The 23753-nt window shown below is 46.2% G+C and overlaps 1 protein-coding gene across 1 annotated transcript in view; it reads right to left on the bottom strand.

Annotated features, from left to right (window-relative positions):
• LOC144179647 (ATP-binding cassette sub-family G member 1-like) overlaps window positions 1-23753 on the bottom strand; it is an 82556-nt gene that overhangs the window by 15186 nt on the left and 43617 nt on the right. Inside the window, exons 6-11 of the mRNA XM_077708084.1 lie at window positions 22858-22981; window positions 16540-16654; window positions 12982-13127; window positions 8472-8573; window positions 6005-6173; window positions 1845-1945 (exon numbers count right to left, since the gene is read on the bottom strand). Coding sequence (XP_077564210.1) covers window positions 1845-1945; window positions 6005-6173; window positions 8472-8573; window positions 12982-13127; window positions 16540-16654; window positions 22858-22981 — 757 coding nt within the window. The remainder of the gene's footprint in view (window positions 1-1844; window positions 1946-6004; window positions 6174-8471; window positions 8574-12981; window positions 13128-16539; window positions 16655-22857; window positions 22982-23753) is intronic.

Here is a 23753-nt window from a genome sequence, read left to right as displayed (position 1 = left end):
TGTCTTTATTCATTTACACCGAATCATTAGCTTTGCCAATTTGTGACTTGAAATTAAAGCTTCGACTGCAGAAACTGGCGCTAACGCTTTAGAATCAAAGCCACTATGCTTTTACTAAAGAGCCGTTAAAGGGGCCGTGAAGACAAAATACGACTTCCTTCAGTTTGAAAGAACTAGGCTTTGGTAACTCACTCAGTTCCATGCCAGTCATGAAAGGTGTTGTTGTCCCCCCAACAATGTGATAAATACCGTATTTACTCGCATCTAACATGCACCTTTTTTTCCAGAAAAATAGGTCCCAAAGTCACATGTGCATTACAATCGAGTGCGACTCAAACTGCAGCGCTGTATGGCCGTATTGCCATTGAAGTTTCAAGATCGCTGCTTGACTACTGAACGTGTAGCCGGCACTTTGTAGTCGGCGAATGTTTGTCTTTGTTGTCTGTGTAGCCTTTCTTTGTGTTCCTCTGTTCTTTCTGTCTCCTCTGCTTTGATGCTGCGTTCAAGGAAGACGAAAGTAATCTTGTGCGCGGAAAGCGATGGGGATCAGGCCGCGTCACGTGCGTCCAGTGTGCCGGAGACTTGCGTGTGGGACTGGCGCAATGCTTGTTCCAAGAGAGAAAAGGTTGAATTTTTGTATTAAATAATCAAAGTCTAGTGCACGTTACAATTGAGGACGTCGCGGTTTTTTCTTCTTCGGACCGCGAAAAACGGGTGCGTTACAATCGAGGGCGTGTTAGCTTTGAGTAAATACGGTATTAAAAAAAACCTCAAATTTCGCATCACCGGGACATAATATGAACAGGAGTGACATAGTACGAGCTAGCACTAAGAACATCTTTACCAGTGTGTTAATGTATGTTAGCATTCGAGGGATATGGTAAGATGGAACTAGAAATCGCCCAGACATGTTTTCTGGCGGCGGCTCACTACGGCGGTCGCCAATCGCACAAACAAAATCCTGGGACGTCCTAGAAAAGTCACCAGAAAGCAGCTGGGTTGTCATTACTGCTTCGTAAGTTTTCTTCAATATCTTGATTATTTGTTTGAAGTGATGAAATCGTTTGTGATGAAATTGACATCATTGTTCTCAAGGCACAGTAGTCTCTCTAATAAACTTGTATTTTATCTTCACGGCCCCTTTAAAAAGCGTACTGCGTAGCACTGTTGCACATTTTGCCTGAAGACACAAGGATGAAAATTTTGAAGACTGCGCCAGAATAGACAGTGGTAGCTGCGAGCAGCACGCTTTTCTCGGGGACATGTAGTGTATGACAAAAGTGTCATGACCTATCGACTCGTAGCTGGCTAGTGGTACAGTAGCACCTAATAAGAAATTTTTGCGGCGAATACGAAAGTGACACTGCCACTAACTTCCTAAAAATACCTGTAATGGCTCACGGCCGTACCGTCAGACCTTCATTGATGCTGGCAGTGACAATAAAACCACTGGCGATGTTCTGAGCCCAGTTGACCCATTACCCCTGCTGTAGCATACATCAAACGATCAGAGGTCATCTTCCCATTCAACAGCGGTGCCCAATCCAAAAAACCGAACGCTGCAAAATAATGGGATTTTTGCTTCTCCGGAAGGAGTGGCGTAAGAGAAATACACTTCATCTCCAAATCTCAGAAGACTCACATTTGCATTGAAAAGTTATACTTCAATCCCAAAAACAAAACTTATTCTGAAAGAGAATTTCCTGACCTAACCACACAATATCTTTAATGCCTGAAATACAACCAAGCAAGGTGCTGTAATCATCAATCGAAGCGATCGATGTTAAATTGGTACAACAAAGAAAGCATTTGTTACGACACTGCAGTTCAGCTGCCCGACTTACCGTGAATGGAAGCTCCGTGATGATCCTGGCAATGTAGTACATGAACGGACTGTACCAACAGTTTCGATGTTCCCTCAGCAGCACACTCAACTCAGTTGGAACTATGGACAAAAAGAAAGAAGGAAAGAAAGTGAGTCTCTTTTTCTTCTCATTTTTCAAGTTAGCCCAACTATGGAGCATTTGAAATTGTTCAACCTATTGCAACTATGGAGCCTTTGACTTCATTTTTACACACATTACCAATAAAGCAAGCTCATGCAAAGCTTACACAAGCCTTCAGCAGTTTACATTTGTATTTTGACCAAAAACTGCTCCACTTCCCCAGCAAAAGATCTGGTAGAAATTCGAAGTAGTATTGGTTAAGGTGAGACGCTGGTTTTGACGATTAAAAATTTCCCAAGAAATTAACTTTCTGTGGTAATTTTATTTGCAGCTACAGGTAACAAAAAATGTACCTGCAAAACATCACAGCTGTCCCAAAAGTGTTTCCAAAGTTTACAAAAGTGTTTACAAAGCACGTCCACTTGGTTTCCTTCCTCTTTTGTTGCCTTTCGCACTTAATCACTCTTCGCATTCTCGTTGCCATGTGGCTGCCCCCATGCTAGCGTGCGAGTAGGTGTTGAAGGCCATTGAAGCGACACGACACGACGTTGAAGCCTCCTTCTCCTCAAACGCGGCAGTGCCCGCGAGAAGTCGATCATCATCATCATAACCAGCACCACATCAGGAGAAGCGCACTTGCAGGGGCACCTGTGGCGTGGCGTTGGGTATATCGAATGTGCCTGTGATTGGGAGTTCGCTACACACATACAACAGAGCGCTATACTTTTGAATGGGACTTACAAGGGGGTGTTTACATTGTTCGATATAGACAATAATTCGCTATGCCCAGGTTCGACTGTACTACAAGAACTTTGTGTCTGTGTTGATTATGTGACAACATTAGGTGGCCACAAGCTAATATCGCGTTACTTTTTGTATACCTTCCTAGGGTCACTTGGGCTAGCTCTTTCAAGTTCGTTTGTGTTACTCTTTTATTGGAACTTGTGCCAACAGAGCTAACAATGACTAGCCAGTTTCTACAACATCATCCCCCTCGCTGGAGACCCGTTTTGTCACCTCAAGGGGGGTCACTCCTCTTAAAAACTTGTTCTTTTAATTTGTAAGTAAACTCTGCGAAACTTGTCAGCCTTGCTGCTTTTCCCCCACTGATTTCAAATATGGCATTATTTTTTCAGTTGTTCAATTAGGTCCTGAGATAATTAGAGGTAATTAACCTTTTTGGAGGAACAGTAGACAGCAGTGTGTTTGTGAGAAAACTGTAATCTTTACATTTTCCAACACTATGAACCCTGGTGAGTGCAATAAGACAATCAGTATTTTGATGCATCGCTTGGAACTGATTTTACAGCTCATTAAACCTTGGTGGCACCAGTGGCAAGGAGCCATTTTGAGTGCCAACTTCAAACATTGAAGTTTAATGAGCTGTAAAATCAGTTCCAAGCGATGCATCAAAATACTGATTGTCTTATTGCACTCACCAGGGTTCATAGTGTTGGAAAATGTAAAGATTACAGTTTTCTCACAAACACACTGCTGTCTACTGTTCCTCCAAAAATGGTTAATTACCTCTAATTATCTCAGGACCTAATTGAACAACTGAAAAAATAATGCCATATTTGAAATCAGTGGGGGAAAAGCAGCAAGGCTGACAAGTTTCACAGGGTTTACCGTAATTACCCGATTCTAACGCGCACTTTTTTTCCGGAAAAATAGGTCGAAAAATCGCATGCGCGTTAGAATCGGATACGAAACCGAAACTGCCGAAACAACGGAAATTTCGTCCCACCCATCGCCATCGCCATCTTTAGATGGCGCCAAAGCTTTTGGCAACGATTTTTCGGACGCAGGAAGCATAGGCTCCTAGGCTTTTCTATCGGTGTTCACACAAACCGTCAAATCGTTCCACTTGCGCGCTCGATAACAGCAGTGGCAGCAGCGGCTCTCACGCGTTCAAAACGAGCGGTCGGCTGAAGCGTGCGCCTCTGGAGAAGCTCGCAGGATGGGCGTGAGAGGCGTGGGCCACGATCCCATCGACCATGGTTGAACGTCCGTTATGAAGTGTGGCATCGTGAACGCGCTTGACGCCACCAAGGACGAGATGTTGTGGTCAGCGGAAAGCGACGAGGAGTGAGATGGGTGAGATTCGGGAAATAAATCGTCCATTTCTCCCGCATTCGTTTGTCTGGGTCACAAAGTTCCGTGCGCGTTACAATCGGAGGTGCAAGTTTTTCGTTTTTTTTTGTCCGGAAAATCGGGTGCGCGTTAGAATCGGGTAATTACGGTACTTAAAAATTAAAAAAGTTCTTTTAAGAGCAGTGTCCTCCCTTAAAGGGGACACGAGGACAACACACAACTTTGTTCAGTTTCAAAGAACTAGCCTTGTGTCTTTTTAACTGAAAAAATGCAAGAAATGTTGAGAAACTTTGCCATTTTGCACTGCAGTGGCATAATATGGGCAGGAGTGACGTGATGTGAGCCAGTATTAAAGACATGGTTACCAGTGCAATAACTGCACGTTTTCATTCCAGTAACAGTGCAACGAAACCGAACTAGAGGCCCCACTGCAGTTGCCCAATCATGTTTCTTGGTGGCGGCATGCGCAGGTGGCCACCAAAAGCACAAACAATAGTCTGTGATGTCGAAGGGAAAACGCTGCAAAGTGGCCAGGAAGTCTGCTTTATGTGTCTTCCTTGATATCTCGAGTACTTGCCTGAAGTTTGCGATGAAGTTGGTATCCCTGTGATAGGACAAAGCAGTCTTTTGTTTATTTTTATTTTTACTTTTATTTATTCACTTTATTTTTACAGTTATGAGAACAAAAATTTGAGGACATACAGTTGAACCCCTTTATAAGAGACACGTACCGGGGAGCAGTTTCTGTCTCTTATACGAGATGTCTCTTATAAGCAGGGAACCATGTTTTCACTTACTAATCAGACCCTAGTTCAATGTGGGCACCGTATGACTAAAATTAAACTGAAAAGAATGCTACAGCATGTTTCAAAAGATTCATTCTAATTAATGTTTGGCCCCAGAATTTATGAAACTTTGTTTGCTTCATGACTGTATTTACACTGTTTTTTTACAACCGATTCTGCAAGCTTTTTTTACTTTCCTTTGTTTGTGGAAGATGAATCGTAAATGTTGAGTTCACAAGCCTGATGAATAGCCAGAGCGCACAGCTTCTTCCGCTGTGTGTTCAGGCTATTCATTACGCTTGCAGGACTCAACACCTGCAGTGCTTCTTGATTGGGAGCTACGCGAGTGGGAGAGCCCGCATGTGCGACCGCGCTGCATCCAATGGATGGCAGTAAGCTTCAACCACTACTGTCAGTTGCATTTCCATTGGCAGGGCTTCTCATCGTCATTTCATAGCTGACTGAACCACTTTGTGTTTGCTGAAATTATCATAAATAGCGACTGCAGGTGTCTGTCGTCCACCTGTGTTTCCACAATGGAAGCAACTGCAATTAGAGACTGGTGGCACTGCATCTGAAGTTAAAATGTCTGTTACAAGTGAGATTATTGATTAAACTTCAAGGATGACTTGTCCCTTATAACCAATCTTCTACATCCAATGTCTGTTATAAAAGAGGTCGATTTAATGAGAAAGATAGGGCAGCCAACCATGTGGGTGAATAGTGTCTCTTATAACCATTTGTCTCTTACATCAGTGTCTCTTATAACGAGGTTCACCTGTATGTAGTTTTTCATTCTTACTGTAGGTATAAAATTTGTTTTAGTGTAAAACGACTACATTCAAACTTATTCAGATTTCTATACTTGATTTTTTTTTTACAGCTTTTGAAAGAAACTGCTGGAGTGCTGCAGCTAAACACGGTACCAGTGAACTGCGCATAAATCGAGGAGTGCAATGAGACTAACAGTATCAATCTATCTGGTCTGTAGCAGAAGTTACGACCGTTCGAAGTTCTCGCTTGGAAGGCAAAACGGGTTTTTCTGTTTCCCACCTTCCATTTTGTCTCCATGGCCTCTTTAACAGGGATCCACCCAGAAGAGACGAATCCCTTACTCACAACCACCCCAACCAACCCTACCAGGAAAAAGATGCTCCGGTATCGTTGCGGTGCACTCACAGATGAGGACGGTGGGCATGGCGGACTGGAAGAGGGCGATGGTGAGGCAGAGCAGGAAGAGGCCTGCGTTGCTGATCACCCGGGTGGCGCTGTTGCCCACGTCATAGAACAGCACCGTCAGCATGACCGCAAACGAGATGTACGACAGCAGCCGCAGCACCGTCGCCACCTGGGCAGAAACAGAGCGGCACCACGGCTCAGATGACGAACACTCAAAGTGTCTCCCAGTCGTCGGCTATTCCTCGATCCCCCCATCCACCAAAGTTCTCTCAGAAACGTAACAATTTTTTGTAGTAACAATATTAATACAGGCACGGATGAGATATCATGGCCCCAGGAAAGATCATTGCCTCAAGCAGGAGAGATAATTGCTTCCAGTGCTGGTTTTTGTCCCATGTTCTCCTCTGGTGCTGTATTACAGTCAAATCTCGGGGCAACGAACACCACATTAACTAACTTTTCAGATTAACGAGCATTTAAGAAATCCCACGCCGACTGCTTATAGTTTTAATGTAAAATTTTTTCACTAATACGTACTTCAGAATAACGAACTTTTCAAAATAACGATCGTTTTATTCAGTTCAGTACCATGTTAACAAAGCCTCAGTAAAACGATCTCATATTTTCAATGCCGGAGATTGTTAGATTTCCAATAAGCAATCGCGGCAACTGGAGCCGTATGCTAGCAGACAACACGGCAAAGCGCAGTGCAGAAGAGGACGTCTTGCAACTTGCTCCGCGGTATGCGCGAGCCGATGCGAGAGAGAGAAAAAATAACGTGAGGAGAAGGAAAAAAATGAAGCATGGGTGGCCTCTTCCGTCCTCAAAGCCGCGGCCGCGCTATTCGCGCCCCACCTCGAGTTTTTCTACGTTCTGCCGCTGCTCGGGTTGCTTTCTGGATCCTCATAGGCATCAGCGGAGCTGGCCACAGAGGACAATGTTCAGAGCATGAGCGTTCAGGATGAAGAAGGCAGTGAGGTCGCATTAACGACTATGCCTTGGAGGGTACCGCTGCAGCACTCGATCGACTGCGACCTGCACGTGACGACTGCGGATGTGCTGGACAGCGTACTAAAATCGCACATTTCCGGGAATGACCGCGCGGCCAAGGAGTTAGTCCACAGGAATATGGAAGAGTTAGAGTCCTTCGTGCTAGGAAGCTTGGGCTGTACGCACCAGAAGAAAATTGCCAAGTACTTTAAATAAACGTACATTGTTTCATGATCACTTGTGCATTTTTTCTGAAAAATGACTTCAAGGATGCACAGCTCTACAGGTAGGTCTTTTAGGCATTGAAATGTTGTTTGTTGTCTTAAATTTTGCGATGTTCGCTACAACGACCTTTCAGAATAACGGGCAATTTTCCGCGGTCCCCCGAAGTTCGTTATATCGACATTTCACTGTACACAGGAGTCTTCATTCCCACTGCTTCATTTCCCTGGCTCTTCTTTTCCTTGCCATTCATGCACGTGCGAGCGAGCCAGCAAGTATAAAAGAGATGGGACATTCGGAAAATGCAACATTGGGGATCGACCTATCTCACGATACTAATGTCACTGCTTCCAGTAGTGTCGTTCAAAGATACAGCACCTTCTAAAATTGACGCTTTTTCCACTGACTCGCAAAAATACTTTGTCACTGCGGCCGACACTTAGCGACCCCTTTTTGACTGAGAGACCTTGAAAACTCAGAGTATGAAGCAAATAAACGAAAAATGTTACTTAAAAATCAACAAATTCCGTGCTTCCCCCGTATTTGTCAGCATGACCAAGGTGGCCCAACTCTGTTACGAAACATTACTTGCAGCGGTGAGCTAATATTCAAAATTTTGAACACGAATCGAATATTTTCCTTCTTTGACTGAATGCTGGGCTGACCACTTCTGCCGGAAGGTTGGCGAGCCGTGCAGTAGCGCAGTTAAGCCAAGCCTACGCGTTTCGATGTCGTACGAAACGTCACAGGAAATCGGCAAGGAGAATGCAGAGAGGGGGACAGCATTTTCAAACTGATTTTTTTTTTACTGAATAAAGTTGCGTAAATGCTCCAAGAGTGGTCGAAACATGGCCCAGAGACTCCAGACTGCAATTTGTGCTAGTACCGTAATCCAGCAGTGTTTACAAATAACTTCGGTGTCCCTTTAAAGGCACAAGGGTATTATTATGCCAGAGGGGGCTTGCACTAAATTATAACAAATTGTGTGGTGTCTAGGCTGCAACGTATACACACCCCGCATGACAGAACTAGGAAAAAGCGAAAGCACCCCCCACAGCAACCCAGTAAAACTCCATTCATTACAGTGGTTTTAGGAATGCAGTTCAAACTATACTCTGTTGTAACTGACATCTACATCCACGCGAATAAGCGTTGCTTCCTTGCCGGGAGAAAATCTTTAAAAGCCCTTTCGCGTCATCCCGAGGCTTAGCTCCAGTACCAGGAGAGACAAGCAGAGGCAGTCGCTGCGACTCACCTTGTTCCTGATGATGCAGGAGAAGCATCGCTTGACCAGTATGAGGAACTGGTGGAAGTAGTTCACCTGCATCTTGTGCAGCTCCATCTCCTCTGCCTTCTCCTGCACCAGGAAGAAGGAAGGAGGGGAGGGACGGGTTCAACATGGCCGCTGCGATGTGCAACCCAAAGACAAGCTTGGAAACATGTTCCAGCCATGCCGGGCGTCGCTCAAAACTCGACCCAACAAAGTGGAGGGGAGGAAAATGCTAGGCCAAGAAGTGGGAAGGAAAAAGGCAAGGAGGCAACGAGCCGCTGAGCAGGTGTGGGGAGTGCGCGCCTCATTTCAAATTAGTTTTCAAATGGCATAATTATTTTTTGAGTTATAAAGAAAATACTGGAGCCTCATTAGGTCATTTCTCACCGATCATTGAGGGGCTTTTTATTTAAATTTTCTTTAAAAACAAATGGGATGGGTGTGTAGCCTAAGACATGTGATGCGTGCTGATGCTTTTCATATTCGTGTGAAAATAGTTGATTCGATAAAATTACTACAATTATGCGAAGTACAGTTTTCAGAAAACTTAATGAGCTCATATTATTACTCATAACATTTATTTGAGGCATACTGAGCCAATTAAACTAGCGTCAGCATGCAGTTCATTTCATCTCGAATTCAACGGTATAATGTTTATAGAAATCTTTAAAGAAAACAACGTGAAAACGTCAGTAAGGCTAGGCACATATGGAAAAAAAGGGAAGCTGAGAAAATTGCAGTTCAAGTTTTACTATAAACGAATTTCACCTATTTAGCATGTGAAAAAAAAAAGAACCACTTTCGAATGTCGCTTTTCACTCAATACAAGCATATCAAGTTTGCCAAAATCAGTTGATAGGAAAATTATGAAACCCTGTGTATACACTTGGTGGCACTTGGCAGAAAAACTGAACAAAAGCAAGGCCAGAACGTTGCTTCAGTTTTTATGCTGTTGGCAGCGCGCCGTCACTCTTTGGCGATCAGGGCTGAGGTGCCGATCGTGCACTACAGTTGTAAACGTTGTGGGGACCAGGGTTCTTATGGCGACCTAGCTCGATTCTCGAGATTCGGCCGCAGGGCTAGCTCCGCTGAACACCGCCACGGATCGCCAACTTGGCGTAGCGGCAGCGAGCAGCAAGGAACACAGGACACAGAATTCGCCCACTCCGACGTTTATTGCAATGCAATAAGGGGACGTCGGGCGCGTCGCTCTACACCGCCAAGACCACCTTAGCCAGGACGGGAGAGACAGGCGCGAGGGCGGACAAAAGAAGGCCAAAAAGGAGCGAGTCGTACTTATGGCCGCTCCCGACGATGGTTCGTATCAAAAGAGGCTCTCCCTTTGTCCACGGCCCCGGACCAGGTCGCCGGAACTACCGGGCAAACCTGTCACGTGAGGGGTTTGGCCGCGCCCCCTCGCTCTCACGGGCATCCTCCCGGAGGAGGCAGAGTGCCACTGCGAAGAGAGAGGTACCACCCTTCTCGCCTCCGCGGCGGGCCGAGAGATAGGAAAGATGGCGGAGCTCCGCAATCCCCACAACGTTTATTTTGTTATGTTACTGCACCATTTGTTGCAATCAAATTGGCTCCAGGGTGATTTGCATCGTGCGAAATGAGTTGCAACGAAGGGGCTGGTTACGGAATGCACCACACCGTTCTGTGACGTGCATGCGCATGGCTATAGGCGGGATAGTCCCGTTTTTGATTTATTCTACCCGTCTATATGGTAACCTGCCGACGAGGAAGCGCGCGCTGGGATGCGAGCCGACCCGCCGCGGCATCGGGGATAACAGAATGAATACGGTTCCCTTGCCCCGCATGCAAGCGGCATCCGTCAATTTATCATTTCTTTTCTTTCTATTTGCTGCTGATCTAAAGAGGAGCCTGCAGGTGTAATCGTATCACTAACACTATAGTCGCGGCAGCCTGTGGATGCGCAAAGCCTACCTCCGTCTCGGCGCGATTCTCACATTAAGTTGCCGCCAGACATGCAGAAAAGCGTATTCCAGGCATTTTCTGATACTGCTCATTCTTCCTTTCGGTTATCAATAGACATATTTACTTTATCTTTATGCCGTGTGGGGCATAATAAACGGTATAATGTTTATAGAAATTTTTAAGGAAAACAACGTGAAAACGTCAGTAAGGCTAGGCACATATGGAAAAAAAGGGAAGCTGAGAAAATTGCAGTTCAAGTTTTACTGTAAACGAATTTCACCTATTTAGCATGTGAAAAAAAAGAAACGCTTTCGAATGTCGCTTTTCACTCAATACAAGCATATCAAGTTTGCCAAAATCAGTTGATAGGAAAATTATGAAACCCTCTGGTTTCATAATTATGCTGGTCCTCGCATGAACGAATACACGAGCCGTTGCACTGTGATGACAGTGCAGACAACGTACAACAATGAGCCAATCAGATTGCATCCTGCGGTCACATGCAGTCAGTAGCCAATTGGGTGGTGCGCTCCGTCATTTTTTTACCCCGGTTTTACTCGCAACCAATGAACGAAACGAAGCGGTTCTGGCGGGAAATTGAAAAAGAAAAGATGGACTTTCGAATGAGACCAAGATGGACACCATAGTGCGTGTGGAACCCGAGCGGCGAGTCGCCGAAAAAATGCTATTTTCGCGTCGAATCTTGGCCAATTTTTGCGGTCTTCGGTGGCATAAATTGATGTTATGACTCATATATTGTATTTACTCGCGTAATCCTCGCACTCGCGCAATCCTCGCACCCCTAATGTGAGCCACCAAAACTCTGATTTTTTGGTTCCTCGCATAATCCTCGCACCCCTAACTTTGCAGCGGCGAAAGTTGCCTGCTCGCGAAACCCGCATGGTGCACGTGCTCTCCAACGCGCGCCCTCCCCCGCCGCCTCTCCGTTCGGCGGAGAGCACTGTGTATCCAAGGCCATCCAGGCGCCCTAACAACCTGCATGGCTACTCCCTAACAGGCGCTCTAACACGCTACTCACACTGTCCTTGAGCCGGTTTCGCGCATGTTTCGCGTGCGCGCAACTAGACGGTGTTCGCGCAGCCCGCTGTCGTGTCGTCGTGTCGCCGTTGTGGTCCCGTCGTTGAGCGGCAGCAGTCAGTGAGTCACTCGAGTCAGTGGTGGATAGCTCGCTGCCATTTTGAGAACTTTTTTATCTCTTTGTTTTGTCCTTGGTGCCGCTTCGCCATGGGGAGGAACGCCAGCTACACTGCCGCTTTCAAATTGAAAGCGAAAGAGTACGCGATCGAACACGGCAACCGTGCGACCGTGCCGCACGCAGGCACTTCGGCGTCACCGAATTCAGCGTGCGTTACTGGAGTAGGCCGCGCACATACGACGACGAGATAGGGCGCGCGCCAGAAAGCAAAGGCGGCAATTTCATGATCGCTGATCGGCGGGAGACTGTTTACGTTGCAAATAATAAAATAAAAAGAAATAGCTGCTGTCGGCAACACTGAGCTCACATATACAAAAAACGACCGCTACATTTAGCGGGATTGGCATAAGGCAAATTGGCAACACTGTGCACCAGATTTTTTTTTTTTTCCCAGCATAATTCTCGCACCCCTAACTTTGCAATAACTTTTCCGAAAAAAAAGTGCGAGGATCATGCGAGTAAATACGGTACATACTCCTGGGTCTGGATAATTGGCTGACCGGAAGAAAAATAGCTCTGCTTTCTAAAAATGGCAAATTCGAAAAATCAAGTTTTGGCCAAATTTCCGGATTCTAGGACCTGTGTCCCGACTTAAGTAACGCATAGCGAACATGTGTCCACATGCCTACATCCAAGGCTTCCTATTTAATAGCATGAACATAACCCGCAGGACAATTTAAACACTCATTTCTAGCAAGAAAGAAAGAAAAAAAATGTAACAGCACATGTTAGAGTAGTGCGAACAGAAAAACCGAGTGAGCAGAAGTAGGGTAAAGTAAAAGGCCCAGGAGACATTCCAGGGGGGCTTCAATCTGCCCGCCACCGAGTGCCACTATACCTTCCCCCAAGTACCTAAGTTAGGTACACCAGCTTTGACATCACAACTGTCTTTTTCCAACCACAGTTCATGGCAGACAACTGCAACAACCCTTTCCCAGGTGCAAGATTCCATTTACAGATAGGGACAAGTCTGGCACTTGTTGTGGGCACCAGTGCCGTCTACTAGTTTGCTTCGAACACTCCTTCTATTCTTTTTTTCACAGCCGCTAGAAGAACTTCTCGGTTTGGCCCCAGTAGCTTAGGTGAAGAACGACATGTTTTTGTGCAAACCACCTGGGTTCGAGCTGCGGCAATGCTAAATTTTTCCGCCAAGACTCAAAATTTTTTTTACCGTAAAGTGTTCTTTTTGCTCAAATCTAAGCATTGTGTTAATACATAAGGGCGGTTTGTTATTTTCTCAGTCAGTTTAGGAGCAGTACGAAGCATACCACCACGTTTAATTAATGTTCAATCTGAGACCAGCATACCGCTTCCCAGGCAGCGAGGAAAAAAAGCACCCACCTTCTTGTTCATAATTTTGCCTCCGTACTCGGTGAGCACAGGGTGGTCCAGCCTTTTTTCGTTGATCTCCTCTGAGCTGTCCGGAGTGAAAGACTTTGCAAGCTGCTTGTTCAGGTCCCCGTACTCCCCCGATGCTATCTCCGTGACTGCAGACAAAGACAAAAAGAGAAGCGACAAAGATGGTTAAGGGGGAAAAGCAAGTTGTGCGAAACAGAACAAACACAAAACAAATTTTCACGTGACACGCTCTTTGTCCTGTCAGAGAAGAGTGCTAAAAACCTTTTGCTTTTTTTCCCAAACTATTGCGGCGAACCATGCCTAGTGTTTTGTTTGCTAGTGTGTTTTGTTGCCAGCATCTGGCTGCACCTGACTGTTTTACCAACGTTCGAAGCGAAGCGCGTGTTTCTCTCTCTTTCGTTTGCATGCCGCACAAGCTATCTTATTTGACAGGCAGAGTGTCACTTGACTAGAAGAATGCTCTTTGTTATCAATGTAACTCACCTGTTCCAGAAAGTAGAGCATCCAAAGTTGAATGCTCACAGAGCAAACACTACAGCATTTGATTCGTCGGAACTAACCTGCACACGTCACTTTCTTGACTGCTCCTTCACCGCTCGTGTATTCTTTGAGTTGGTAGCGGAGCACAAGTTCGCTTCAATAAACTTGGTTCCTTGAATAAACCTTCATCGTCCTTGCTTACGGGACAATGTAGTTTACCAGTTAAGCTGCATCTGCGTGTACTTTCCTTGCTTTGTGCTTATCGGATTGCATACAGTTTCGAGGGGGAAACAATGCCCATAACGCTCAGAGACATTTTTTGACACTGGCAGGTACACGTCTTCTATTAGTGTCCTCTGAGAACGGTGAAACAAAACCATGAGCTCCCACACACGCACGTGCATTGAATGAAGCTATTTCAGACATGACATTCACGCAGAAGTGCAAAAACAGTACATGGGCTGAGTGATCTGAGTGCGCAGACATGTAACACAGTCACGAGAACGTGAAACAGCGGAGAATTTTTCGAGATCTGCAACGTTTTGTTAATTTATGGCGCAGACGAAAGTGGGACGCCGAATGAGGGACACTTAATTTTTGCTCCATGCCGTGTGAAATATATATTAACGAACTAAAGACTGGGGAGTTTCCGTGGATTGACAACTGACAAGAAGTTGACACATAATGGCACTGTGGACTCCCATTTCACAGTACCAACACGGAGCAGTTCGTAAGTGAAAGGGCAAGCTGCTCCGAGCAAGCTTGTATACTTTTATGACAAAGGCGAAGCATTGTTTGGAATCGCTTTTTTAGTTAACGTTTAAAGGAGCCACGAAGACAAAATACAAGTTGGGTTCATTAGAAAGACCGCTTAGTCCCGATAACAATGATACCACTATCGTCGCAATCTTCAAACAAATAATAGAGATATTAAAGAAAACGTGTGAAGCAGTCGCGACCCCTTAGCCAATTTCCCGCAACTTTTCTATGACATCACGGAACCTTGTTTGTGCGATTGGCGGCCGCCTAACTGACCTGTCGTGACGACACATGACTGGACGTCTGTAATGGGGCCTCTAGTTCCATTTGACCGCATCACTTGAATGCTAACGTGCAGTTGACGCACTGAAAATTATGTTTCATTGTTGGCCCGTATGACGTCATTCTTGCTCATAACACGTCACTGTGGCGCAAAATTTGAAAGTTTTTAGATACCGTATTTACTCGCGTAATCCTCGCACTCGCGTAATCCTCGCACCCCTAATGTGAGCCACCAAAACTTGAATTTTTTGGTTCCTCGCATAATCCTCGCACCCCCAACTTTGCAGCGGCGAAAGTTACCTGCTCGCGAAACCCGCATGGTTGATTGATTGATTGTAGGGGTTTAACGCGCCAACGCAACGCAGGCGATGAGGTGCGCCATAGTGGAGGGCTCCGGATTAATTTCGACCGCCTGGGGATCTTTAACGTGCGCCGAAATCTCGTACACACGGGCGTTTTTGCTTTTCGCCTCCATCAGAAAAGCGGCCGCCGCGGCCGGGAATCGAACCCGCGACCTTGTGCTCAGCAGCGCAACGCCTTAGCCACTGAGCCACCGTGGCGGGTGAAACCCGCATGGTGCACGCGCTCTCCAACGCGCGCCCTCCCCCGCCGCCTCTCCGTTCGGCGGAGAGCGCTGTCTATCCAAGGCCATCCAGGCGCCCCAACAACCTGCATGGCTACTCCCTAACAGGCGCCCAAACACGCTACTCACACTGTCCTTGAGCCGGTTTCGCGTGTGCGCAACTAGACGGCGTTCGCGCAGCCCGCTGTCGTGTCGTCGTGTCGCCGTCGTTAACTCGCGTCAGTGGTGGATAGCTCGCTGCCATTTTGAGAACTTTTTGATCTCTTTGTTTTGTGCTTGGTGCCGCTTCGCCATGGGAAAGAATGCCAGCTACACTGCCACTTTCAAACAGAAAGCGATAGAGTACGCGATCGAACACAGCAACCGCGCCGCAGGCAGGCACTTCGGCGTCACCGATTTCAACGTGCGTTACTGGAGTAGGGCACGCACAAGACGACGACGAGATAGGGCGTGTGCCAGAAAGCAAAGGCGGCAATTTCTTGATCGCTGATCGACGGGAGACTGTTTACGTTGTAAATAATAAAATAAAAAGAAATAGCTGCTATTGGCAACACTGAGCTTACATATACAAAAAATGACCGCTACATTTAGCGGGATCGGCAGAAGGCAAATTGGCAACACTGTGCACCGGATTTTTTTTCCCCGCATAATTCTCGCACCCCTAACTTCGCATTGACTTTTCCGAAAAAAAAGTGCGAGGATTATGCGAGTAAATACGGTACTTCTTGCTTTTTTTTTTTTCGTTAAAAAAACATCTTTTGTGGCTGTAATGGAGCTGAGTGAGATACTGAATCCTAGTTCTTTCAAATTAAACGAAGTTGTATTTTCTCTTCACGGCTCCTTTAAAGCAGCCACAGTAAGTTTCTCAGCTAGCAACCTACTCACGTGCGATTTTGAGCTCCCACAAAAATATATCCCCGGAATTTTCCGCACGTAATTGCACTAACTTTGCACCGATTCTTTGGAAAAGAAAGTGCCATTATTGTGAAAGCACATGCAGTATTACAGCTATCCCAATAAGAAAAGCAAGAACGCCCGTGTGTACGAGATTTCGGCGCACGTTAAAGATCCCCAGGTGGTCAAAATTAATCCAGAGCCCTCCACTATGGCACGCCTCATCGCCTGTGCAGTGTCGGCGCATTAAATCCCACAATCAATCAATTATCCCAATGAGACTGAAAAATGTGAAACAGCTGCATTGTTACGCGACACACAATACAATGCTTTCGAACTCACTGTCATTTCTTTACACACACTACCTAGTAACAGCAGTGACTGGTTCCATAGACATACACTTCGCTGGAATTTAAACATTGTTAAGGTAAGTTCCACTCTGGCGGACCTCTTTTCGGTCAAAGCAACTTTGTCCTATTCACTTGGCTGGCAACCATAATAAGCCCAGACAAGCAGCCAGCAGTGATAGAGCCCCAACTCACTGAAATCGGCCGGGTTGTGGTAGATGGGGCAGTGCAGATTCTGGGTGGACAGGAAGTGCAGCAGCTTGTCCACAGGCCCATTGTAGATGCACATGCCCTCCGAGATCATGTACAGCTGCAGGCACGCAGGGATGGAGGGGAGTAGTGGAAAAGAAAAAGCGAGAACGCATGTCTCGGGTAACGAAATGCTGAAAGGACGCTAAAAGTGACGCTGAACTTGTTATTATTATTATTTCTTGTTATTATTATTATTATTATTATTATTATTATTATTATTATTATTTTTCACCTGTACCCAGGCTCCGCCTGTGCTGTATTTGTCATTTTCACTACTTCAATTTGTGTGTCTTGTCGCTTGTTTGTTTCTTGCTATATGTTTCTTGTATTTTGTTTTCATGAAACTACCCGTGCGCCAGCACTCAGGCCTCTGGCTGTTCCTGGGCACGTAAATAAACATGATTGATTGATTGATTAATTGATTGATTATTATTTTCATTAGATGCAACTCCAGTTGGGGTCTGTGAATATTTGAAGCTCGTGAATGCTGAAGCAGATAGTGAAAGATTTGGTACAGCTTAAAATTGAACAGCACTACGCAAAAACACACGGGACGTTGTTTAAATAAACCTGGACGCATGAAATAATGCCTCGTTGAAAAAAAGAAATTCCCCGTTTGGAGGTGTGCAAGTACGATATTGGGGACTACGAATCAAATAAATAGTAAGAACTCACTGCAAATCAAACATTCCAACATATGACATATCAGTCATGCAAATCACTGCAAATCAAACATTCTAACATATCAGTGCGAATGGAATTTTGCAAATACAAATAGTTTTGGTTTGGTGCGTACTGAGGTTTCAAAACATGGCTACAAAAAAGCTAGGCTTACACAATCAAGACTCAGTGCATCCGAGTGTTCCGGAACTAGTGTTTGATACGAAAGTGGTACAAAGGATATTGCATAAAAGATGAAGACAAGGTGGCAAAGCAGTCGAACAAAAATTTGGCATGCATTGCCATGAAGAAATACTGGTTCCTCAATGTGCTGTGAACACAGGAGTATATTGCACTGGCTGCAATCCGTCCAGTCATTGGAAAGAAGCCTGTGCTGAGCATGCTAGTGACTGGTATGACCAGTGGCTGGTGTGACCGGTGTTGCCAACAAGTAATAATGACCCTTCATTCCTTACTGATACCAGGGTATTGGCATGAAAGTTCTTTTCGGCATATAATTATTACAGGGGTAGCATTCAGCTGATATATGCCAGAGTTGACATACACTTGTTTTGTAGGGTTGCCACCTGTCCCCGAAAAAAAAAAAAAGAACCAACTTTCTGGGGGGGACATGGAATATAGCAGGTTGAATTTGTGTTGAAAGCAAAAGGCATTATGTTTTTTGACATGCAATGCCATTTATTGTAGGGTTATAGAGAAATCAATGTAGCATTTGTACTGAAAGTGACTGACATATTGGCTATTGCTTTGAATTTGGTTTGAAACGTAACTGCACATACTTCGTCCATTAAACGCTCTCCTTTGCATCTAAATCCACCAAATGAAAATTAAAAAGTATGCAATGTGTAGCCTGTCGCCATGTTTATTGTTATAGTTGCTGAATTGACGCTTATAAAATGAAAGAAAAAATGGATAATAATCGCGTTACGATGGCCAAAAAACCGGCCAATGACGGCCAGTTTGAAGTATGGACTGGCAGCCGGCACGCTGTCTCAAAAACCGGTTGGGCCGTTCAAAAACCGGGCAGGCGGCAACCCTACTGTTTCGTGTGAGTGTCAAGCATTCTTGCATAGCTTTGGATTCGTACAAAAAATTCAAGCGAAAAGGGCATGCCCTACACTGAAGCTTGAAAGTTTGGTCATGCGGTTGGCCAACTTTTATTGCTCTAATAGTACTTGTAAATTTCAAATACTTCGAACAGTAAAGCTGTCCTGCGAATAGGATTAAATGGCAAACACTATTTGTGAAGAATTTGTGAAGAATTGTGAAGAACTAAAATGCTTAGCACCCCCTGCTGCGTCACAGGTCTGACCGCCGCCGTGGTCAGTTGCTTCGCAGCCGCTGGGGACTGAGGGCCGAGGGTTATTTGGCGTATTCATGGGTTATTTGGCGTATTCATGCATAAAAAATATATTCTCTGCAGTGACTTGGAACTGCAGTAGTTGGGCACCAGATGTATCCCAATTTGAGCAAAAATCTGCCAGCTTTCTCCGGCAATGGTGATTGGCTTTCCTGCAATGCGCCGGTGACATGCGGCGAAAGGGTGAGAGGAAGGTGCTTTTGGGGCGTGCCTCTTATCTCCTCCGCACTGGGCCAACTGCATCCTCTTGCTTCTCTTTTCGCATCCTGATAACCTCGTCGCACTCAAGCTGCCTCGATCAAAGATAAGAAAGCCCAGCTGCCCACAGACATACTCCCCAGTTTCGCAATCAAATAACGCCCAAAGTTGCTCCATTTTTATCTGTAACAAGCATTCCTTTTCTATATACAATGTTAGAAAGGCGGCAACCTTGAAAAACTTCTGACCTCCAGATACAGCGATGAAGGTTTGTTAACAAAAAGTCGTTGCATCTAGCTACTGGTGAGGCTAGTTTGTAGACCTTGCATGTTCATTATCCCGCATTTGGATCACTCATTGAATGGCTGGTGTCAGGGTTGCAGTTGGCCCAGCCGTGTGGGACAGAAAAGTGTACATAAATTTCAAATCGCGCGCCATCAGCCGCAAAGGGCTCGCACAACATCCGACAGATGGCGACGAGTGCACTGGCCAGTAGGAAGCCGCAGTGAAACATGCCCCTCGCGAGGGGCACGATCAAATGCAGAGCATTTCCGGGGGCGCACGACGTTAAGTAGTTTGCGTTACGTTAATGTTGTTGCACCTGTGGCAACTGCTGACGAGAGAGCGCTCGTCAGCAGTAATTTGAATGAGTCAACGATATAAGGCGTCCGATTCTGTGTCGGCTTTGTGGCGCAGTGGTTACAGCACAATGTACATAGCGTTCCGCCCGCAGGGTCGAGGGATCGAAACCTGGCGTCGGATAGTATTTTCTTTTTATATAGTAGGGACAACGACGGTGCGGACTACGGACGCCAACACGGGTGACATCGTGAGTTACTGAAATGCTCTGCATTTAAAATGGCTCCTCGGGAAGCATTCCGTAGCACGAGGCGTTCCAAAGCACGAGCTTAAACTCGGCAGCAGAGAAAGGTGCCCATCCACGCCAATACACTGCAGCAGATGAACATAGGGCTAGCACGCAGGACACCACTGTCACCAACTATTCCTTTATGTGGGAGCAGGAATGAGCAATGGTGAAATGTGAAGGAGACAGATCAAAGCCATTCGAAAGCGGTACGGCAGATCCCAAAGCAAAGTGCCTCAAAGCACAGGGCTAGCTACTATAGCATGCTTGAGGAATCGTTCGAAACTACTAATTTGCGCGTATTCAGAGCAATTATTCGCTTCACGTTTGCTCCGAAACCGAAATTCACTATTCGCACACTGCCTGCCAATGAAGTCTCGCATCAGCGTCTAGGAGTGCACACCCAGACAAGTCTGACACTCTTCCTTACATTCTGTACAGGAAAACAGGACCATTAGAGGTTAAAAAAGAAAGAGAAACTTTGCGCTTCATTGCACAAAATAAACTGGCAGTATGCAGCTACGGGGGTATGTAGTGAGGCCTCCTTATCTAGGAACTGTTGACCAAAGCCAATTAGGCGGGGCTGCGTTATCAGGATGTAAAAAGAAGAGCACAGGAGCCGCAGTTTGACCAATGCCAAATAGATAAGAAGTGTTTCCAAAGCACCTTCCTTCTTCCCTCAAGCTACGAACAGCCAGTGCACAGAGGGCAGGCCTGTTGGTACCACCGAAGGAATCGGGCACATTCTGCTGGTGTTCGGAGGGCTCAAATGAGACACGTTCGGTACATAACTCACTCTAAGTCACTTAGAAGGACACATTCTGCATGTGCTCTTAGCGGGGCTATTTTTCTTCTTCAACACAGTATATAATTTTATGTTCCCCCACATGCACCATGACTATCGGAGAGACAGCCATCGCTACAGCAGCAACCACAGCTTCCTCCAACTACGTGGCAATCCTCACACACTCGCAACAGGCTTGCCGCAGCTACTGTATCGGCCACATCCCACCTTCAGCGCTCAAGGTTCTATCTTCAATTAACAATCCAGCCCTACACCCAGATAGTGTGGACCCCAGGCCAGTCTTCCCTCGAATGAAACAAGGCGGCACACGCAGCTGCCCGCACTCTTACACTACGAGCATTTTCGGCGACAGAAGAGGACCTCCCGAACCCTCCCCCGGTCCCTTCCTGATACCCTGCTACCTTACATCATTTTCACCAACTGTGGCTTCAATACGTGCCTCCACACTCATCCCTCAACACAAAGTAGTCGAAGCATTTGGCGTCAACTACAGACAACACACACTACAGTGGAACCCCGATAATATGAATTTCATGGGACAGCGAGAAAGCATCGTATGACCGGGGTGTCGTACGACCGGTGTGCGGGTAAACACCGGCCCAGTAGACGGTCCCATGCAACAGGTGGGCTAGAGCTTACTTAAACTACTATATATTATTCGTGCGTTCTCGCGCTATTTGCAAACCTTCAGCTGAAATCCCAAGTTAAAAAAAGCATCGCCTACGTTGTGCCTCCCTCCCCTTCATGGCATCCAGCTAGTCCAACAGCCAAGAGCCGCGCGCTATGCGATGTAAGGTCGACGTGGTCGAGCGAATTGAGAGAGGAAAAGGCGAGTGTGAAACTGCCAAGACCAAGCCAAACAACCGATAGTACAAGGCGGACATGAACAGAAAACAGCATTGCTGTACAAGGCGGAGATATCCTTTGAACGGTCCCGTGCCATCGCTATGGGGCCGTAGTGCCCAACACATACCTGTTTTCATTTTTTCACAAGACCTAGCAATGTGAAATAGATAATATAATTCAACCTTCGCGACTAAACCGCGTTGCGACGAAGATTATAGTGTGGTCTTGCTACTGTGACTTGCTGTGGCGGCCAGCGAGGGACCCAAAATGGCGGTGCCAAAGGGTATGGGTCTCCCCCCATCGCCTCCTGTATTTTGCTGCACACTTGCAACGGGTGCGCGTGAATCGAGGCACTCTAGCAAAGAAAAGAGCAGAATGACAAAGCGGATTTTGATAAGCAGAGAGCACAGATAAAAGGAGAAAGAGTGTCGTGAAACGAAGAAACTTGGATCGAGCGGGCGGGGAAAGCCGCTATCTAGTCATTGCCGTGGGGCTGCGTCGTATGTGTTTTGTGTTCGTCGGCGCCTCAACGGGAGCTTCGAATTCACGGTCCGCCTGCCGCCTAAACATCCACTTCTTGCCGTTGGCGTGTTGGCGTACTGCTGCCGCGTGGGGCTGTCGTAGGTTAACTCCCACTCACGAGTACCCGCTTGCTTGCTTACGTTTGTTCAGTAAGTAATCTGACCCGCCTGGGGACCTTTGCACATCAAGAATTAAGACTAAAGAAGGTCAAGACGGGGCGGCGAAGCGGTGTAAAATATGGGAAAAGCGCCAGTTTATCTGCGCCAGGGTCCGTCAAACAAAGCGAACCGCGGGCACCCGAGCGTCATATCATCGGGATTTTAATGCATTGTTTCCATGGGGAGTTTGCCGGGACCACGGTGATCCGTCATAAGACTCGGGTCGTCGTAAGTCCGGGGGACGCATCAGCGGGGCTCCACTGTACAACAGCTGGATATTGCACTACATCTCAATCAATCACTCAATCAATCAATCTCTATTTCGTTTCAAAAAATTTGGTATCCTCCACTTGCTCCTCCAACTGCTCCTCTTGCTCCCTTTTGAACACCTACCACATAGTCTGGGAATGCCCCTACACGCCAAGGCCCCTCCCTTCCTTTTCCCCTGGGCAGGGGGAGAGTGAGCTGGCCAACTGTTGAACCAGGTTTCAGTAAACGAGGGTACCACCTCCAGCATATTCAATTAGTTGTGAGTGCAGTGCCGATTAGTTTTAATTACTTTTAATTAAATAAATAAAATAATCAATTATAGGCCCCCTAGAGCCACTTAATTCAATGTGCATTGAAACCCCGTACAAAGAAACATTTCTGCTTTCCATATTAATCTGAAAGACATCTGCACTGGGAATGAAATTGTTGATCTCACACTGGTAGCAGATTGCCCAAGCCTCACCCCCTCCTTACGGCAGGTGTAGTTACTGCACTGGGAGCGCTCTTGTAGCGCCCCCAGAACGCCGACACGCAAGGGAGAGTGCGGGTTGCTCACCCGATCGAAGTGCGAGAAGAGCTTGGCGCTTGGGTTGTGTATGGAGCAGAGCACGGTGTGGCCCGCGACCGCCAGGGACTTCATCACCTTCACGCAGCGAAGGGCAGACATGCTGTCCAGGCCACTGGAACGCGGACGGACACACGCGCCCACAGATCAGTTCTTTCGCTCTTGACTTCAACTCCCGAGAAGTGCTCAGAGCAGATGCAGGAAGCTTGGTGCTTTAAAGCAATAGCTGACAAACTAGGCAAAACAAACGACCAGTGCAGCTGACCGAGCAAATTGCCTACACAGACTCTTAAGGGGGGAGGTGGGGATCGGAGCAAACTTTTTTATTTTTTGACATAGAGTAATGAAATTTGGTAGGCACATTGGAAAACACTCCAAATGGTGAATTTTGAAATTTAAGAATGATACCTTCAGTAGTTTTTGTGTTACAGAGGTGTACATGTTGTCCGCTCGTGGAAAGCCTAGCAAGGTATTGACATATGGTAGGAAGTTCAGAATACTTTTAAATTGTAGTCAAAAGAACACTACAGGGTATGACATTCTTCGAATTTTTTTTACACCCTTCATTTTTTTTACAGAAAACATTATTTTCACCTGTAACCAGTAGTATACAGCTGACTTGGCCGTAAATGTCACTTAAAAAAATATCTAGGCCCTAAAATGAAAATCCGAGAATGTCATACCCTGCAGAACTCTTCAAGGATTGAAATAAAACAAACAGTGTCGAAATCCGCCCAGTGGTTGCCATGCTATCCTTTCCACGAGCAACGAAGAACTCGTAAAACGCACTTTTGAGAAAACGGCTCTTGAAGTTTACGAAGACTTCACGATTTTTCGAACTGCACCAGCAGCATAGTCCTTGCTGTCCTTGCTTGGGGACAACCTCA

The sequence above is a fragment of the Haemaphysalis longicornis genome, unplaced genomic scaffold (genome assembly GCF_048455015.1).
Source record: "Haemaphysalis longicornis isolate Haplotype H1 unplaced genomic scaffold, Haemaphysalis longicornis Haplotype H1 scaffold_4, whole genome shotgun sequence".
In the NCBI taxonomy this organism is placed as follows: domain Eukaryota; kingdom Metazoa; phylum Arthropoda; class Arachnida; order Ixodida; family Ixodidae; genus Haemaphysalis; species Haemaphysalis longicornis.
The sequence above is the reverse complement of the archived record's forward strand: the minus strand, read 5'-3'. Positions and strand labels throughout refer to the sequence as shown.